Below are 20,218 nucleotides of genomic sequence, written 5' to 3' on the forward strand. Positions count from 1 at the left end.
GCTACCTGTGCTTCTTCACAAGTGATTTCCAATGTATCTGGGGAGCCTCCTGTACTTTGGGTATTTTATCTGTGATAAACATATTTGCCCAGTGATGTCTGCATCTGCTCCACTTGCCCAGAGGCAGGAATCCAGCCTGTCTGACCCAGAAGTCTTTGCACATGTGTCTGGCACAATGGCACAGCTGTCCTCCCCTGTCACGTCTCTGTAAGAAAAGGGGATTTTCTCAGTTCTGGTGTCTGGAGGTTGGTCTCTTCTTCCAAAAGCTGAGGTCAGGAACAGGCTGAAGAAATTTCCCCCCTATGAGGCTGAGCTGCTGTGTTGGGGTTCTCTGGGGGCTGAGGGGAGGTGAGCATAGGGTGATGATTTAGAGAGTGAGGCTGGAGTGAGCTTTCACTGGTGGCCTCACTAATTGGCCACTTCCAGCACTGGCCACTCAGCACGGGTTTATGGGTGAGTTTTGGTGCACAGCCGTTTCCCTCCTCCTGCTGGGCTCACTGGGGGAATGGCCAGCCCTGCTCAACCTCTCTCTTTCTGCAGAGCCTGACAGACCCTTGAGCACGGTTGTCAGCAAAACCCCACATGGGATGCGGATGGGGCTGGATAGGTTCCAGGACCTGGAAGAGGCTATCTCAAGGAAGAAGAACAGAAGGGGGACAGGGCACAAAAGGATATAATGGGGCTCATGCAAGAGAAACTGTTCCTCACACCGAATACACCCTTTGCCATGCTGTGCCTCCACAGTGGGTCTGTGGGGGGACGTGTGAGGCAGCGGGGCTGGCCCAACACAGGACAGGGCACTGACAGGGGCCACAGAGCAGCTGCCAGGGGATGACCACCTGGAATTGGTGGCTGCAAGAAAAGTCAAGAGCAAAGGCAAGAGCTTCAGTTGCTGTGTTAGAGACCAAGGCTGGACAAGGAAAATGCACGGCTGCTTCTGAAAGAGCATGGTGATCTAAGAAACAGCAGAGACTAATGGGCCTGAGGTGCTCAATGCCTTCTTTGCCTGAGTCTTTACTGAAAAGGTCTCCCAGGCCTCTCTGCTCAGGGAAAGGGGTTCAAGGAGGAGGAGAGCACGTATCGGCAGGAACCTCATGAAATGCCACAAGGACAAATGGCAGTTTCTGCCCCTGCAGGAGACTCATCCTGGCAATGGCACAGGCTGGGGGATGCCTTTCTGGGAGCAGCCCTGTGGGAAAGGTCTTGGTGGGCAGGGAGCTGAACAGGAGGCAGCCATCTACCCTGGCAGCAAGGGAAGCCACCAGCATCCTGGACTGTACGACCAGGAGGTCAAGGGAAAGGAATTCTCTGGAATACTCCTTCCAGCTTTCAGATCCTTAGATCAGGAATAATACTGGCAAGCTGGGGTGGGTTTAGCAAAGGGCCCTCAGGACAGCCAAGGGCTGGAGCGCTTTGCCTGTGAGGAGAGGCTGAGGGATCTGAGGCTAATTTGGCCCAAGGTCCCCTCCTGACAGTGAGGTACACATCAATCCAAGCAAGATTCAATTACTTTAACCTGCAGTGCTGTCCAAAAAGGCCTTGCACAGACATGGAAGAGGCTGAGGATCTCATGGCCTCACTTCCTTACTCCTTTCCTGGTAAGATCTTCCCCCAAGTCTCCCTGGTCCTTGAGACTCCTAGCAGCCTCTGTGGTAGCAAAGCTTCACCCATGGGAGAGCAAGATGCAGCTGGGGAGCACTAGTGCCAGTTGGACACAGGCAAGTGCATGGGTCCAGAGGGGATGCACCCAAGGGTGCTGGGGAAAATGACTGGTGTCATTGCAAGGCTGCTGTCCTTTGTCTTTGAAATGTCACAGCAAATGCAGGGAACATAATGATCGTTGTTAGAAAGTCCAGCCGGTGGCCAGTTTCTAGAGGTATCCCTCACAGAGAAGTGCTTGGGGCAATGTTGTCTGACATCTTAAGTGATGGCCTGGACAATAGGACAGAGTTCACTCTCAGCGTGTTTGTGGATGAGACATAACTGAGGGGAGCCCTTCATTGAGTAGGGGCAGGGAGGGGAACTAGGTGATGCCCAGAAATATCTCCCACATTTAATTACTCAATAAATCTTTACCCGGAGTTCTCTGGAGTTCTCTGTAAAGACAAAATAAGGAGAGGCTGAAGAAGAGGTGGGAAATACATCAATAAGGATATAGTATTTTTTCAGAACAAAATTTTTCCACTCCGAGCAGTGGTAGGAAAAGCATTTTGATGAACAACTCCATCTGAATATGTTGGCAGAGGGAAATTACTGTAGTGGACTCATGTGGTCCTCCCAAATGAAAACATAAAAAGAAAAAAATAATTATAACAACTAAGCCAAAATATCTGACACTCTGAAAATGAAGATTGGTTTCAGTTATTGCCTAGAATAACGTTTCAGTCGGTTTCAGCTCAAGACTAAAAGACCTACGTTCAGGTCTGGATTCATTTGCCCACATACAGAGGCTGTTGCTGTCTGAGCTGCCCCGGGGTTACAGATGTACCTAGAAGGTACTTGGAAATGTGACCCAAGGTGCCCTTCGGGAGCATTTAGCTGGTCACCAGGAGCTCTCCAGGCTTCTTGGTGGAGACAATCTCTCCGTTTATTCCAAAGGGAAGTCTAGACAACTCCATTAGATGTAGACATAGGCGCTGAGGTGTCTGGTGTTGGGTAAGGGCAATCTTGTCCTTTTCTTCACCTAAAAGACAGGGACAATTCATGTGCCCCTGAGGGAATGTGAAGGGAGTGTGTCTTGCTGATTTAGGGACTCCTTCCAAAAGCACTGGTAACACAAAGATGCTGGCCATGCAGAAACAGAGCGTTTCACTGAAGATGGCCACCCATCTTCTCTGTAACAGTTGAGAGAGATGAACACCTCAGAGTGTGACTGGCTGTGTGAAAGGGTGAGCAGTGGCAAGGACAGTCCTGGGCAGGGAGTGTGTTAGGGCACCGAACTCCATGTGAGACACAAACCTATTGTATTTAATGTTATAGGCCTGATTCTGACAGAAAGGTGCAGGAAAATGTCAAAAAAATAACAAGAAGCAACAAAAAAATTTAGGAAACAATTTAAAGGGAAGGAAATGTTTTACTTGTGTGGTGGGTTGACCCTTCTTAGATGCCAGATGCCGACCAAGCTGCTCTATCCCTCCCGCTGCTCTATCGCTCCCCCTCCTCAGCTGGATGGAGAGAGAAAAATATGACAAGAGGCTCGTGAGTTGAGAAAAGGAGAGGGACATCACTCAGCAATTACCTTCACAGGTGAAACAGGCTTGACTGGAGGAAATCAGTTTATTACCAATCAAATCAGAGTAGGGTAACAAGGAATAAAACCAAATCTTAAAACACCTTCCCCCCACCCCTCTCTTCTTCCCGGGCTCAAATTCACTGGGGAATCAGTGAGATTGTAATGTAGGTATGTTCATTCAGTGCTGGGCAGCACGGGGGGGTAGTCCCACCAAAGTCGTGCAAGCCTGACTCGGCAGTTTGCTTCAAATTTATACAATCAAGTGTTACATATTCACAATACACCTATACATATGCATGACCTGTCCCCGCTTCGTATTAAAATGAGTTCCGAGAGGTCATTTCCATAGTTTCCTCCCAACGGCACTTGTGCAGGGCCTCTTTATGGTGGTCGTCTGGTGTTTGCAGAGATGAAGATAGACAACTCCTCTTCATCACCGCTAGTAACCCCTTTTCTTGCACAGGCTCATTGGTTTCTTGGTGTTCAGCCAAGCCGCAAGACCAGTCTTGGCTGGCTCTTGGGGACATCTCCTGCTTCTTATCAGGAACTGTCTCTGCCTCAGCTAATTTCAACTATGTAAGTGCTAAACATCATCTTTCATCCCCCTTTATTATATTTACTGAGATTCTTTTGAACCCCCTTGTCTCAGTCTGCCCTTGGCCCTGGTGCCACATCCGAGGTGCGGCTGTCTTAATGGGTGTCAATGCCCACCACCTTGGGTGTGGACAGGGGGAGCTCTGCATACCATGGCAGAGCTGTGAGATGAGTGGAATAAGAGCTGAGGTGAGGAAGGACAGCTCCCATGGGTTATTTGGTGAATGGAGACACAACATGCTCAGGAGACACTGACAGAGGAGATGAGAAGTGGGGGATTCCTCCTGTGATGTCAGGGCAGCTCAGATAAGTGTGGACACTCTCTATGGGACAGGCAACTGATTTAGATGGGAGCTTCTGTGTGAGTCAGCTTCCGAATAGACCATCCAGTCTGATGCTCACCTGGACCTGCAACCCCCAGAAGAGGAAGAGCTGGTCAGGGATGTGAAGGCTGGAGTCAGCCTCAGCCATAGTGACCATGAAATTGTGGTCTCCCAGATCCCCAGGGATGGGAAGAAGAAGAGCAGCAGAGAGCAGACCCTGCACATCAAGGAATGAGAATTTGGCCAGTTGAGGGCACTGGCAGGTGGGTTATAAGATGGCAGTGTCAGGGCCCTGAGCAGCATCACCTGCGGCCTCCACCCACACCTGTGTGCATGGGACCAGGTGACGATTGAAGCCTTGGCCTGAGTTTAAGCCCCAGCTTGATCTATGCTGAAGGGCTACTGGTCTCCAGACACAGCCATAGACACAGCCTTGCCTGTCCATGGACCTTGTTGATTCAGACTTGCAGGCTCACTTCCCAGCTTGACTCTATGGGTTGCACAAGGGAAGGACTCTGTGGCCCTCCAAGTGCCAGAACCCAGCTGATTCATGGAGGCCTGGGGCCTTTCTGCTTCCTTCCTTCTTGTCATCACTTGGTCAGGTTTTGGGAGGAGAGGAGGGAAAAGCAGGGGTGGTTTCCAGGTGCCAATGATTGAACTGGGGGAGCAGAGCCATCACATGTGACATGATCTAAAGGCTAGGCCAGTTCAAAACCGTTGTCTTCTGCTGCTGTCTCAGAGGCCTTAAATCTTCAGCAGGAACCTGGCAGCTCTGAGATCCCTCCATCTCCCTCTCTTGTAGCAATTAAGCTGATAGTGCCCCAGTCACAGGCTTGCTTTCATTTCTCTTTGCAGCCTAAAGCACCGCATTGGTCTACAGATATGGCAGGAAACTTGCATCAGGAACCCACTCCTGTGGACAACAAGGTGGATGTTCCCAGGAATCTCAGGAGGTGTGGCATACCCATAGCTGTGTTCAGGGAGCTGTGTTCAGAGAAGACGTTGACACTGTGCAAACACTGTACAGCAACAGCTAAAACACTGGTGTGTGATCAGCACTGTTTGAGGCACCAATGCAAAACATAACACCATAGGGGCTGCTACAAAGAAAGTTAGCCCCACCCCGGGCAGACCCGGGACACTTGAACCAGAGTCCCCAAAATGGACACAGTGCTGTACAGGTGGTTTGACAGGTGATGGGCAGGGGAGACAATATTTTCCCTCACTCTTTTGGCGAGGCTCCTCTTTCTACTCTCCAGGACACTGTTGGCCACCTTTGCTACGAGGTAGCCTTGCATCATGTGGATCACTGCTGGATTGTGTTTTCTCTTCTCTCCACCACCAGGGCTGTTTCCTCAGAGATGCTCTCTGGCCAGGCAGTCCCCTTCCCCTGCCACTGCAGGCTGTTAGTCTATCCCAGGCACAGGATCTGGCCTTTGTCTTTCTTGTATCTCACAACATTCCTGACGGGACAGTCCTTCTGCCTGTTAGGTTTCCCATGAATGGCATCCCAAGGCACAGGAATGGTCCTCCCAATATAGCACCATAAACAAACATGGTGTGAGTTGCCTCCTCTGGGTCATGGGTACAGGTGTTAAACTGCACAGCACCCAGGAGAGTCCCCTGTGCAGCCCCACAATACCCCAATATGTCCCACTGGCCTGCAGGTAGGGTATGGCCCCTTCACCACTGTGCTCTCAGCCTCATCATCCAACTGGTGTTTTGCCCATCTCTTTGTCTATCCATCCAGACCGTAATGTCCTAACTTGAGCAGAAAAATATTGAGGGAGACTCTGCCAAAAGTCTTGCTGAAGTGGAGGTAAATGACATCTACTGTGCTCCTCTCGTGCACAAATGCATTTCCTTCATCATGATGGCAGTCAGGTTGGCAAGGTCTTATTTACCCTTGGGAAGTCCATGCCAATGTTCTCCTTTTTTAGGTGCCCAGAAATGTCACCCATGAGGAGTCATTCAATGGCACACTCCTCATCAAAGTGACCTTGTACAGCCTGCGGTTCCCTGGGTTGCATTTCTGGCCTCTTTAGAAGATGGGCGCAACATTGGTTTGTCTTCACTCTTGAGAGACCCTTACCAATTCCATGACCCTTTACAGAGGACGTTCCAAAGGAATATCAGTCTTTCCCTGTAACTTTGTTACCTCTCTTCTGCCTGCTCTATGGTGTAGTTAGTTTCTCTAGTCTTTCATGTAGTTGCACCTGTCCTGATAAAACGAGCATTTGTGAAAGTCATCTTTTCAGATGCAGACTGCCTAGGCAAAGGCCCTTTCCGTTATGCTCCACTTCTCTCCTTCCCTTGCTCTATGTTCATCAAGATACCTCTCCCCTATGCAGCTGCTTTGAGCTTCAGGGAGTTACAAGCTTGCCTGTCTTCCAGTAGTCTAATAGTCTGTTTAGCCAATTCTTTAATTGTGTTTATATCTAACTTTTTCGTCTCCAACACAAACATTTCTCATAAGATTATCCTGTGTAGAAAGACAGCCTCATCTCGGGCACCTTGTACTTCGCAAGTTGTTGAGGAGTGCTACTTATTGTTTATGAAATTTCTTCATGATTTTCTTTGCTTTGCTTGCAAATAGGAAAAATTCTTCTGGGCCTGTGTGCAGCTGGTTCTCTAAGTAGAGCAGGCGGGAGATGGTGCAATGGAGCTGTAACCTTCAGCTGTAGAGATCAGTGGAGAAGTCTGAGGCAAGGAACAGAGATGTAAGCCCCAGGTGGCCAATGTCAGAAGTGCTGAGGTTTGAGAGGTGAGGAGCAAGGGTGTCCATACAGTGTCAGACCTCAAGGGACTGCTTTTTGTAGCTGTCCAGACCTCCTGAGGAGACACTTTGGATCATTATCACTTGGAGAATGCTTCTATCACCTCTTCTCTAAACTGAAGAGTAACAAAAACTCTCCTTTAAAAGTAAAAAACAAAATCATGGGTATAGGTGCAATTTGAAATCTTCCTCCTTAACTACACTATGAAATTTTTCTAATTAGCTGTACAAGTCTTGCAGACTAGGAGAAAATTTCAGGAAGAAACAAGGCTCGTTAAAACTTTCTGTATCATAATGAGCCCCATGGTGTGTTTGAGGCTGAGTCCATGAACCTCAGCTACTGAGAGCAGACTGAAAGAATCTTCTCAAGAAGTCAAAGTCAGAAGAAAAGTACCTTGAAGAATTAATGGACCCCACTGAGGGCCATTACTGACAAAGCCTCCCCAGAGACTCAGAGCAGATACTTGGATGCTGTGGTTGCAGGTAGGCAAAAGCACTGTGAAGGTGGCTATAATGCTGAGAAAATATTTGGTTTGTTTTATGAAGCAGAAAGGCCAAGCCCTGATCTCCAGGCCTTGGGAAGACAGATCCTGTCCCTCACAGGTGTGTCAGGGCTTTTAGGGACAGTGAGATGTGCGTGTGAGCAATGCCAAGTGTAGGAAAACTGCACAGTGTATCCTGGATTCCCCAAGCAGTGGTGAGGAAGAAACTAAGTCCAGAGCCTCAAAACAAGTTTTGCCTGGAAGGCCTCAGTGGCAGAAGCTACTGTCAAATCCAAGGTGACAAATCCCTTGGACCTGTTTGGGTTCTCAGCCTTGCCAGAGCACTTGGCCATCTCTCCTGCAGGCTGTCATAACCTGCCCCATGCCTTACCTCCTTCCCTTCAGGCTGTTGATGTCCATCTTGCTTTCCCACCTAGCTCTCACCCCAGCATTTCTGTTCCTTCACAGATGTCTCTCCAGCCTGGCTGGATTTTCCTTGAAACACAAGGCCATGGGCTGATCTGGGCTCTCTCTGGGTGACCTCTTGCACCACATGGCTACCCTTTGAGTGCCATTTCTTTCTCAACACATGCAGTCTGAACCTTCCAAGCTGCACTTTGCGCAAGTTTCTTTGTCTTCCCACTACCAAGAAAAGCTCCATCATCTCTGAAGCCACCCTTCAAGCAGCTTCACTCTACTACTATAGTGTCCTGAGCCTCCGTTTCACCAGGCGAAAGAAGCCCAAGTCCCTCAGCCTCTCCAAAGAGGCCCCACCCTGGCAGATGTCCTCTGGGACCACTCCAGTTCTTCCCCGCTCCTACAGACTGGGTAAGAACTCCACACCCAGACACACTACTCCAGATGTGGCCACACCAGTGCTGAGGCCAGAGGGATGAGAACACCCTTGCCTGGGTGGCCACACTCCTACTAATACAGCCCTGTATGCAGTTGGCCTTATTCACTGTTTGTAGTGTTTGCTCTATCAAACGGCATTTCAAATGATACTGCACAGAGGCTGCGTGCCTTTCTTACTGGGGACGTAAGAAACCAGAACCTCCAGGTACAGAACAACCACCAAGCCATGTGCCTGCTGCTGTCCCGTCATGTACTCAGGCAGAAGAGGTGTGAGAACCCATATCCGAGGCCTTGTCCTGGACGGGCCTACCAGGTACTTACGGAAAGGGATTCTCACAATCAACACGCTTCTGCTGGTCTGCCAGAGGCACTGGCAGATGTGAGCATAAAAGCACATATCCCAGCCATGAGTCAAGGGCTGACCTATCAGCTCCTTCAGAAAGAAGTGACCTCACAGTCCCTTTCCCAGCCTTGTTCCTGCTGCTGGCCTATCAACTCCAAGGACAGAAGGGACCTCCCAGCCACCTTCCCAGCCTTGTGCCTCCTGCTGTCCCATGAGATCCTGAGGCACAGCTGACCTCACCATAGCATTCCCACCCATCTCCTCCTTGTGGCCTACGAGCTCATCAGATACAGGTCACCTCACATTCCTCTCCCAATGCCATGCAACTGTTCTGGCACCTCACGATCCCTGCCCCAGTCCCAAGAGGCCAAACACCTTAAGTAAGGTTGAGGAGAGGTGACCAAGATGAGGGCAGTAGAGCATGGGAAAGTGAGCTTCAGGGATTCAGTGTTCACGTTGGAGCTTAGGGATTAGAGCTTACCTTTCAGGGTTGGGGATTAGGCAAAAGCTTAGGCAGAGAGTTTGGTGTTCTGCTGAGGTTCCCTGGCTAGTGTTTAAGGTGCGGGCTAGCATGGTGGGTTAGGGTTTTGTTTAGGTCTGGGGTGAGTGCTAGGATTAAGGCAAACATGTTAAGACTAGGGGTAGAGGCTAGGGATTAGGCTGAGCAACCTGGTAGGTGTAAGCGTAAGGGTTTATGGGTCTGGGATTTGGCTTAGATGTCAGCTTTGAGGTTAGGTATAGCCTAAGCTCAGTTAGGTTAGTAACAGTGGATTACTGTCATGGGAAGAAGTTGTGTTTAGGCGTAGGGTTAGGGCTTAAGGCTACTAGGTAGAGATAGCGTAAAGCCTTAGCAGGAACTTTTTCACAGTCAGTGTTTTCACAGCAACGTCCTTAACCCATTTTACCTCTTCAAAATCTTTTGTGTCTGTTGGTCAAGGCCCTCTTCCCTCCCCCAAATCTCCCATTCCTTTTGCCCAGGCTCCTCCTGGCCTCCCCAAATGTGTCACCTTGTTGAGGGCAGCTTCCTGATGACCTTCATGACCTCAGAGTATCTCTCTCCCTGCTGCTGCTGACCGGTCAGAAGTGACCTCACAGCCACCATCCAAGGGGATATACTGTCTGCTCTGCTTGACAGGCCTTCTCACAGCCTACCCAGCAGCACTGGAGGAAGGTGATGCCCTGCATCACCCCAGAGCTTCCCTTCCTGCAAAAACACTCATACATCCGAAGGATTCCTGCATCAATTTTCCCACACAGCTACTTCATTTACCACAGGGCATCTTGGATGCCATGGCCGCCTCTGTGCGGACAACTGAATCAAGAGCAGAATGTAAATTTTAGAACAATGTGGAAGCCTATGCAGAAAAGGAAACCTATGTAATAGCAGAAAAAGTCTTGATTTCCAGCTTTTAATGATCTTTTATGAAATTTTGCTGATCACAGAGGGATGCTGCTAGTATCTGGCTCCTCAGAGGACTTTGTACCCCTGGTAGAATTCATTCCTGATCGTCCAGCCAATTTCCCATGCACTGCATCATCCACGTCTTCAGTCCAGATGTCAACAATCTTCTCTAAGGAGACTACGGGAAGCACATCCAAGGACTTGCAAAAGTCCAGAATCTCTTCCCTCAATCACCTGGCCGTGCTCCTGTTCATATAGCTGTCGTGGTTTAACCGCAGCCAGCAACTAAGCACCACGCAGCCGCTCACTCACTCCCCCCCCTCCAGTGGGATGGGGGAGGAAATTGGGGAAAAAAAAGTAAAACTCATGGGTTGAGATAAGAACGGTTTAATAGAACAGAAAAAAAGAAACTAATAATTATAATGATAACACTAATAAAATGACAACAGTAGTAATAAAAGGATTGGATTGTACAAATGATGCGCAGGACAATTGCTCACCACCGCTGACCAACACCCAGCTAGTCCCCGAGCGGCGATTCCCCGCCCCCCCACTTCCCAGTTCCTAAACTAGATGGACATCACATGGTATGGAATAGACCGTTGGGCAGTTTGGGTCAGGTGCCTTGGTTGTGTCCTGTGCCAACTTCTTGTGCCCTGGCTGGGTATGAGAAGCTGAAAAATCCTTGACTTTAGGCTAAACACTACTGAGCACCAACTGAAAACATCAGTGTTATCAACATTCTTCGCATACTGAACTCAAAACATAGCACTGTACCAGCTACTAGGAAGACAGTTAACTGTATCCCAGCTGAAACCAGGACAATAGCCCACAGTGCTCCTGTCCTCCCTTGCTTCCAGGGCATCCTGTCCATCTTGCTGCCCACCAAGACCTTTCCAAAAGGCCTCCTCCCAGCCAGGCAGCCCCCAGCCTGTGTCATTGCCAGGGTTAGTCCCGTGCAGGGGCAGAAACTGGCATCAGTCCTTGCGGGAATTCCTGACTTTCATGCCAATGCATGCTCTCCTCTCCCTTGAAGCCTTTCCCTGAGCACAGGGGCCTGGAGACCATTTCAGGAAAGACTCAGGCACAGTAGGCATTCATTCCTTCAGGCCCAGCTGTGTCTGCTCTTCTTAAATCCCCTTCCCCATTCAGCAGCAGCCCTGCATTTCCCTTGTTCAGCCTTGGTCTCTCAGAAGTGACCAAAGGTCTTCTGTTTGCTTCTGAATTCATTGCAACCAGCATCTCCAGGTGAGCATTTCTTCTCCTACACACATACCTCCACAACAAAAGCAATAGAAATTCATGGTTTGCACCTGTCCCAACCCCTGCCCTGTTGGAGCCTTGTCCCACATGGGGCTTTGCAGACAGCTCTGCTCCAGGGTCTGCGGAAGCAGCAGGACTGGGCAGGGCTGCCCATTCTCCTAAACCAGCCCTTGGACCAGCAGGAAGATGGAGATGGCCTCACAGCAAAACTCATGTGTAAAGTTGGGGTGACCAGCAAGTGCTGGAAATGGCCAATGAGAGACAATGGGAGTGACAAAGACCCTGAGCCACTTTCCCTGTCTGTCCACACCACCAAGGGCACAGACTGGCCTCCTCCTCTGTCCTGCACTTGCATGTCTTCCATGCTTGTCACAAGCCCTGCTTCTGTACCACAAAACCCCGGTGTTAAATCCTTGCCCTGCATGGTCACACACTACAAGCTATACACTGGTATTTTTATCTCATGGATGCTTTCCAGCCCATCACAGCTCCCCCTAAACTCTTCCCACTGCCCTTAACTTCTCTGCACCTCCCTTGCCCTTTGCCCAGTGTTGCCCAGTCTGGCATGGTCCCACAGTAGTGCCCACCACAGGGTGCGGCAGAGCTCTGGGCACTCACCCCACAGCCCCAGACCCTCTGAAGGGCACAGCAGCTCCTCAGGGGTGGAGAGGGCTGAGCCCCAGGGGTGGGGGGCATCCATGGCACAAGGCCTGAGGAGATCCCCTTGTATGATGGAAATGCTGCTGTGGAGGCCAGCTCTGTCACAAAAATGCCCACTGCCTGTCCTTGCCTGTGGTCACAGACCTGACACACAGCAGGACTCTAACCATGCTTGAAGAGCACTCAGGCCTTCCACCAACCAAAGGGTTCAGAGGAAGTCATGGAAGTTGGAAGAGACCAGCACGGGAAAGACCAAGTGCTCGTGCTCCCAGGCAGTGCTGCTGTGCCGGGACTCTTTTCTTCTTCCCCTCTGCACACAGGCACTGCTCCCTGCAGATGCAGAGCAGGCCTTGGAGGGAGGATCTCAGAAAAACAAGTCACTGCAGGGTCCTTTATTTTGGTTAAACTCACAGAGAGTTCGGCTCTTCATTTGCACAGCCTCCAGGTCACAGAAAGCCTGGATATATTGTGAATTAGAAACCAAAGACAGACATTTCTTTGTGGAAAGCATTCAAATAAGTAAAAGAAAGCAAAAAGAGCAAAGAAAAATTAGATTCAAACCCCCAAATCACCGTAAAAGAAACCAGAAGAAAGGCTGGGCCTATAATGAGATAAGTACTATGCAGAAGACAACAGGTAGTTTATTCCTTCTCAAAAGCATCCAGTGATTAGTTTTCTCAGGGCATCCTTGATCTCATGGTTTCTCATGCTGTAGATGAGGGGGTTCAAGGCTGGAGGCACCACTGAGTACAGAACTGCCACCAGCAGGTCCAGGGATGGGGAGGAGATGGAGGGGGGCTTCAGGTAGGCAAACATGCCAGTGCTTACGAACAAGGAGACCACGGCGAGGTGAGGGAGGCAGGTGGAAAAGGATTTGTGTTGTCCCTGCTCAGAGGGGATCCTCAGCACAGCCCTGAAGATCTGCACATAGGACAGCACAATGAAAACAAAACACCCAACAGCTAAAAAGACACCAACTACAAGTACCCCAGCTTCCCTGAGGTAGGCATCTGAGCAGGCAAGCTTGAGGATTTTGGGGATTTCACAGAAGAACTGGTCCACAGCATTGCCTTGGCAGAATGGTACTGAAAATGTATTGGCAGTGTGCAGCACAGCATAGAGAAACCCACTGCCCCAGGCAGCTGCTGCCATGTGGACACAAGCTCTGCTGCCCAGGAGGGTCCCGTAGTGCAGGGGTTTGCAGATGGCAATGTAGCGGTCGTAGGCCATGACAGTGAGAAGAAAATACTCTGCTGAGATCAAAAAGACAAAGAGAAAGACCTGGGCAGCACATCCTGCATAGGAGATGGCCCTGGTGTCCCAGAGGGAGTTGGCCATGGCTTTGGGGACAGTGGTGGAGATGGAGCCCAGGTCAAGGAGGGAGAGGTTGAGGAGGAAGAAGTACATGGGTGTGTGGAGGCGGTAGTCACAGGCTACGGCAGTGATGATGAGGCCGTTGGCCAACAGGGCAGCCAGGTAGATACCCAGGAAGAGCCAGAAGTGCAAGAGCTGCAGCTCCCGCGTGTCTGCAAATGCCAGGAGGAGGAACTGGTTGATGGAACTGCTGTTGGACATCTGCTGCCTCTGGGTGTGGAGCACTGAACAGGGAGGCAAGGGCAGTGACATGTTAGGGCATTATTCTCGGACCAAAATCAAAGCCATTTCTCATAACACATGTTTATCACAATTTTTCCATTTCAACAAGATCTCTGTTCAGCTCTGTGGATGGAGCTCTCGTTGTTGCTGGCTGTGTGTCTCATGAGAAGCAGGACTTGTGTGTACTGGCTGCCAAGGAGTCAGCCCTGCTCCATAGCAGCGGTTTTCATGGAATGGTGTCCATCAGGGGGTCCGTCCTGGTGTTTGAATTGGTCAGATGAAACTATTCATGATGTAAAAGTGTTTGTCAGCATCTGCATTCCCAGGGCTAAGAAACAACAACGAAAACAGTGTTTGATCGAGAGGTGGAGGTTACTGCTCTCCACTATCTCACCTGGTGAATTTCTTGGATTCAGAAACCCTCATCGTTTCTGCATCACTCGGAGAAAATAAAGTGTGTCCTGTGAAGCAAGAGGATTGCCTGTGGCTTATTAGAGAGTGAGGAGAGCTGGTCTGTCACTATGTCTTGTTGCCAGCTACACTGAGATAGCTTCTTTGTGAGATGGAATATAATCACACCCCTGAGTTAACCTGAAAATACTCCAGGAACTCCTGGAGCAGAGTCACCCACTGTCCAACACCAAGTGTCTCTCCTTTTCTCAAGGTATCTGCACCCCACCTCTTGCCAAGGACACACATGGTTCATTTCACAAACCCAGCAGCATTTCCTCACTCATGGTGTCTCTGTGCTTTTCCATGGGGCATTCAGAAATACCAAAGTGCTATGGGACAGACCTGCATCCTGGAGGGCAGCTCAGAGCTTGGAAGGTCACCCCAAGAAAATAGCCAATGTCCTGATGAGGTATCTCAGGAAGGGAGAGTCAGCTCATTTCCTAGGGAATGACACAGGCTGCATTGCCCACAGCCCCACAGCTTGGAGGAAAGCTTGGACAGATGTAACCTTGTTCCCATGGACACAGCTGCATGGGAGGACCTACAAGATCAGTGTGTGGCTCTGCACCGGAAACTGCCACCCAAGAGAAACAGACAGCCAGAACAAGATAACAATAACAATGACAGACTAGTGGCAATCAAGGAAAAATTCAGTGATTGATTGGCTCAGAGAGGCAAGGGGAGAGGCAGCTGAAGTCTCAGGAAAGAGTTACCCTTACCCAGCTGTACATGCCACCTCTCAGACACCAATAAAGCCAGGCAGTTGTACACAGTCCCTGTGGTCTACTTCAGGAGGCTCCTGTCAGACTTACTGATCCCTCAGAGTTACAGCTCAGGAGTCTCACTGAGCTGTTCAAGCATGACAAGAGTTGTTCGATTTCTGCTGAAAATATCCAAAGAGTAGTAAACTGAAAACACAAACTCAGGAAAGCTGCTTTTGTTTATAGCAATCCTTGATTTCACCTTGCCCTGGAAAAGTGCCCTTGAAAATATCTTGGGGGTGATCTGGAGACTGTGAGCAGCCCCGATCCACACAGCACCCTCTTGTCAGCAGAAGGACCCTGCCCTGCTGCAAGTTTATTTTCCACCCACAGCTCCTCCCCTGTCTGCTGTTAGAGATCCCCAGGCAGGCAGAGTACTTACCCTGACCAGCAGCAGAGTCCCTGCCCCAGCACACAGCCCCCTGGGGTGCAGGGACCCTGCTCAGAAGGACAGCCCTGGGCACCCCTGGCTGCACACCCACCTTCACACTCTGCAGCCATCCCCGGGTGAAGGCAGCTGACATGCCCTGTCCCTCTGAGGGTGCAGCAGGGAAGCTGTGCTCCAAAGCACATCCTTTTTCTCTACACTGCACAAACGGTGAGAGTTTTCCTGAGAGATCCCATAGGCAGTGGGATGTGCCAGCTTTAGGAGGTCATTCCAGGAACCACAGCTGCATTGCCCTGCAGCAAGACACTTACCCTGTTAAGGGCTGCGAAGATTTTTCTCCAGGTCAGCTCTTCTCAGTCCTCCCACCCGACTGCCTTTAGCATCTCTCTCTGCCTCACTTCTCTCCCCTCGGTGCCTGCAGGCAGTGCCCTCAGCGCTGCTGCGCTTTGCAGAGGAGCTGCTCCTGGGCAGAGCTGTCTCTCGGCAGTGCTGCCTGCTTGCCCTGAGCTCCCTGCAGCCCAGGAGCCCAGCCCAGCTCAGCAGCAGAGGACCAGCCCAAGGCAGCCCTTTCTCTGCCCCCTCTGGGCTCCCTCCTGGTGTCCCTGGGTCTCCAGGGGAACCTGCTGGGAAACAGGCTGAAGCAAACACTGGTGTTGCCTCTCTCAGGTAGGGAGAGACACTTCTTTCCTGAAATAAAATTCCCCTCTCAGAGACAAAGTTAAACCTGCATGCCACATTTTTTTCATATTGTTAGACAGGATACCCAGAGAGAGGCAGGCAGGGATCTCCTTTACCCGTGCTGAGAGAAGGGATCCATGGGTCAATGGAGGCATCTCATCCTGCGTTTCTACTCATGGCATTTGAAGGAGGCTCAGCTCCCTCCCATGCACACCACAAAGCCACAGGAGGTGGGATTCCTCTTGCCTCAGTTCAGGTGTGAGCAAAATAGACACGTGCATGGGAGCTCCTTGTCTCAGCTCCCATCTGAATTAATGGAGAGCAAAGGCAGGAGTCAGATGTTCAGTCACAAATCCCTGGTGACATTTGAACTGCCAGAGGTGGTCCAAGACACATGTAGGTAACAGCAAACTGTAATGGAGAAGTTCATAGAGACAGGTAACATTTTGGGAATCCTGTATGATTCTGGTGGGAAATTGCTTTGGCCAAGTGACAGGACAGCTTATGCACAACTAAAGGCTAAAAGAACCTTTTCCTACTCCTTATTTCCATGGCACTTGATACAGGTATTCATATGAATGATTGCAGTCATGTACCATAGTGAGAGGTGAGTCTCTCTCCTTCCCATCAGTTGAATTTACTATACCTCCACTGACTATAATGGCAAGTGTCCCATGTTCATTCCCACATTGCCTAACAGAAATCAGGGCATGTCCTCTATTTAATGTCTGAATACAGGGCCAAAGAGCTATACGAGATGCCAAGGCTGGCAGGGACCTCACAGGAGCTGCAGGAAAGCAATTCCCATTCAGGGTGGGTGGTATATCACAGACACTCCAGACGGCATCACAGAGAGTGCAATTTGGAGCCTGTTTGCCATACACTAAAGCCATCAGTCAGAGGCATCAGTCATCAGATGCCATCAGAGAGGCAAGGTCTGCTCCTTCTCCATCCAAGAGCTGCAGGCATTGCATGAACAGGAAGCATGTCACACAGGGGGTTTTACTCACTCCCTTGATGATCCAGTCAATGAAAAGGCCAAGGATTTCCAGTGTTCCTGGATACATCTTGTCTTCAAGAAGAGCATACTCCAAGCACAGTAGGGGTGCCAGGCCTACCGCAGAGCATCAGGTAGGGATAACGGGCCTAACACGGAGGGTCGGGTAAGAATATCTGGTCTACCCTGCGCGCCCATAGGTACATCAGCAGGTGTACCCCAGTGAACCAGTAACGGTTCAGGTACTACCCCGGAGTACCGGTGGGTATACCGATACAACCGCAGAGAACCGGTGGGGGTACCAGTACTACCCCAGAACATCGCGTAGGGGTGCCAGGCCAACAACAGAGCATCAGTTAGGGATACCGGGCCTACCCTGTAGGGTCAGGTAGGGAGGCAGGGTCTAAGCCAGCGCGCTCCTAGGGACAGCTGGTGTTCTCTGCCTCATCACAAAGGGTTCCGTTCCAACCCCCATCGGTACTCTGGAGTTGGAACGGAACCCATTGTGATGCGCCAGTAACAAGTGGACACTGCAGATGTTTGCATCTTGACTGCATGTCTCAGCCTGGGAGATGGGGTTTCCCACTGTCCTCGTTTCAGCTGGGATAGAGTTAACTGTCTTCCTAGTAGCTGGTACAGTGCTATGTTTTGAGTTCAGTACGCAAAGAACCTTGATAACACTGATGTTTGCAGTTGTTGTTCAGTAGTGTTTAGACTATAGTCAAGGATTTTTCAGCTTCTCATGCCCAGCCAGCAAGAAAGCTGGAGGGACAAAAGAAGTTGGCACAGGACACAACCAGCGCACCTGACCCAAACTGGCCAACGGTCTATTCCATACCATGTGACATTCTACCTAGTATAGGAACTGGGAAGTGGGGGCAGGGAATCGCCACTCGGGCTAGCTGGGTGTTGGTCGGCGGGTGGTGAGCAATTGCCCTGCGCATCATTTGTACATTCCAATCCTTTTATTACTACTGTTGTCATTTTATTAGTGTTATCATTATCATTATTAGTTTCTTCTTTTCTGTTCTATTAAACTGTTCTTATCTCAACCCATGAGTTTTACTTCTTTTCCCGATTTTCTCCCCCATCCCACTGGATGGGGGGGGCAGTGAGTAAGCAGCTGCATGGTACTTAGTTGCTGGCTGGGGTAAAACCACGACACAGGAACGTTAATTTGTTCAGATAGGTCCCAATTTCCTTCTTGCAGAGCTCGAGCTTTCACCTGCTGCCAGAATTTCAGGGGGTTGTGGGGACTGACAGTACTTGGAGCCAGCGCAAGGACCCATGGCTGTCCTCAGCAACACGAGCCTCCCTGTAATTGTCCCTCCTTCGGTGTTCCTGCAGACCCCCCAGATTCAGGATCCCCCATATTATTAATCCTAATCTGTGTTAGCATTTTTACGGGCTGTTTTACCAGCATTTCTCGTATATGTGCATCAAATGCCTGCCGCTCTATAGCCCCCATCAATTTCTCTACAAACGACAGAAATGGCTCTTTATCCCCATTTAATCATGGTATGTCTTGCCTTAGGCTCTGCCAGCTCTGCCGTTCGGAGCAAAGCTTCTACACCAATAGTCTTTACTTGCTCCAATACAAGCGGATGCCATTGAGCCTGATGTTAAGGATTATTAAAATGACCAGTCCCAGTCAGAACATCAGCTCCATTACCATAATGTGGATCGGTTTGTAAAAGCTGCAAATTGTGTACTGCTTGCGCCTCTGCTCTCTGAGTCCAGATACTACGAAAAATGGAACATTGTACAGGTTGGAAAATAATTTGAGCAATTTGAGCAACATCATAAGGTGTCATTTCTTCCATAGTTAATAGGCATATTAATTGCATAACTGCGGGGGAGTTAGGACCATATTGTGCAGTTGCCTTTTGTAATCCTATATAACTTTCCACGAATATGGTCTATGTTCATCCATAATTCCTTGTCCTGGATCACCCCGTACCACTGGGAAAGCCATAGCCCCAGTCCCCCTTAAATTCATTTCACGGGAGTTGCCTGCTGTTACAGGAACGTTAATTTCTCGGATATGTCCCAATTTCCTTCTTACAGAGCTCGAGCTTTCACCTGCTGCCAGAATTTCATTGGGTTGTGGGGACTGACAGTAATTCAATCCGGCAGAAGGACCCAGGGCTATCCTCGGCAATGCTAGCCTCCCTGTAATTGTCCCTCCTTTGGTGTTCCCGCAGACCCCCCAGGTTCAGGATCCCCCATATTATTGTCCATGGGATCATCTCAATCCTCTGATGTTTCGGCTGGCAGAGGGGGGTACAGGCATGAGGTCCCCTGTTCCCCTCCCCGTGCCCGGGGGGGCTATTCAGCCCTTCTCGATCCTCTGAATCAGGTGGCAAGGGCGGTGGCAGGTGGGTTAACCAGCACCTCTGCTGTTTCCACGGGGCATACGTCACTACCAGGAAGCAAAGGGCTGCTTATATGTTCTATCTTTAATAGTCCGACGATGTCCTGAGGGCCGCTCATCATCAGTCATCAACGAAAGGGTTCTTTTGTCAACCCCGTGGCTTTGGCCACGCTGCGTGCTTGTCAGAGGACTGGGCGACAGACCCCACATCCTCTGTGGGAGAGGACTGCCCTCCCCCCACAATAGGGACGTCTGGCTCCTTCATCCTATCCCTTTGTTCTTTAATGTCTTGGATGGCTTCAAGGAGCTGGTGCCACGTCATCAGGAGGCTGGCTGCCTCCTTAGACTCTCGGGACGCACTGTCACACAGCTTGTCCCCAAGTCCTTGCCACACAGGCACACTAAATGCAGTCACCGTATCTGCTTTATATCTGTGTTGCTTGCCCCATAAGAATATTTTTCGCAACATCAACTCTTCTTCTTTAAGTCCTCTCTTTTGCAATATTACTTTCCACATATTTACAATTCCGGCATCATCTTTACTGAGGGTCGTGCCCATGTTAGCAGCAGCTCACCTGTGTATTTCCAGGTGTCAAGTATCGGTCCGGGCTAGCAGCTCTTCCTGTGGCTCTCAAGCTATGCTGGCCTCCGTCTCCACTGCTCTCCTCGCAGTCACAAGCATTATGTACAGCATCACGTTGGGGTCACCAATGGTCGCAGTTCAGACAGACAAATGACAAGTACACATTCTTATAGTACAAGCAAAGAAGGGTTTTTTATTACTCCAAGCCAGCAAATTTATATCAGTTACACTTGTTACCTTGTACATGTCTGTCCCTTTGGTCAAAAAGTTGTCAGAAGTTGTTTTTCTCACCCTTCATTGGGTGACATTTTCAGGTTCCTTACCACAACTGCAAACTGTCAACACATTCCTTAAACTTAGTTTCCCAGGCACACTTCTCATCTTTTCTTGTTCTCTCACAGGATCAATGTAATCATGTCAAGATCAAATATCCTCCCCAGGCTCCTCAGTCCACCCGA

The 20,218-nt window shown here is 50.0% G+C and overlaps 1 protein-coding gene across 1 annotated transcript; it reads right to left on the reverse strand.

Moving 5' to 3' along the window:
* Positions 1-12,581: 12,581 nt before the first annotated feature.
* On the reverse strand, positions 12,582-15,777 carry LOC126036801 (olfactory receptor 14C36-like). The gene is made up of 2 exons (XM_049797013.1): positions 15,630-15,777; positions 12,582-13,528 (listed from the first exon to the last, which is right to left on the reverse strand). The coding sequence occupies exon 2, from the start codon at positions 13,503-13,505 to the stop codon at positions 12,582-12,584; it is 924 nt and encodes a 307-aa protein (XP_049652970.1). The 5' UTR covers positions 13,506-13,528; positions 15,630-15,777.
* Between the last annotated feature and the right edge of the window lie 4,441 nt (positions 15,778-20,218).

This window comes from Accipiter gentilis, unplaced genomic scaffold, assembly GCF_929443795.1.
Source record: "Accipiter gentilis unplaced genomic scaffold, bAccGen1.1, whole genome shotgun sequence".
In the NCBI taxonomy this organism is placed as follows: Eukaryota; Metazoa; Chordata; class Aves; order Accipitriformes; family Accipitridae; genus Astur; species Astur gentilis.

Excerpts from the sequence above, each read along its gene's own strand:
- LOC126036801 (XM_049797013.1), bottom strand. The coding sequence starts at position 13,505 with ATGTCCAACAGCAGTTCCATCAACCAGTTCCTCCTCCTGGCATTTGCA.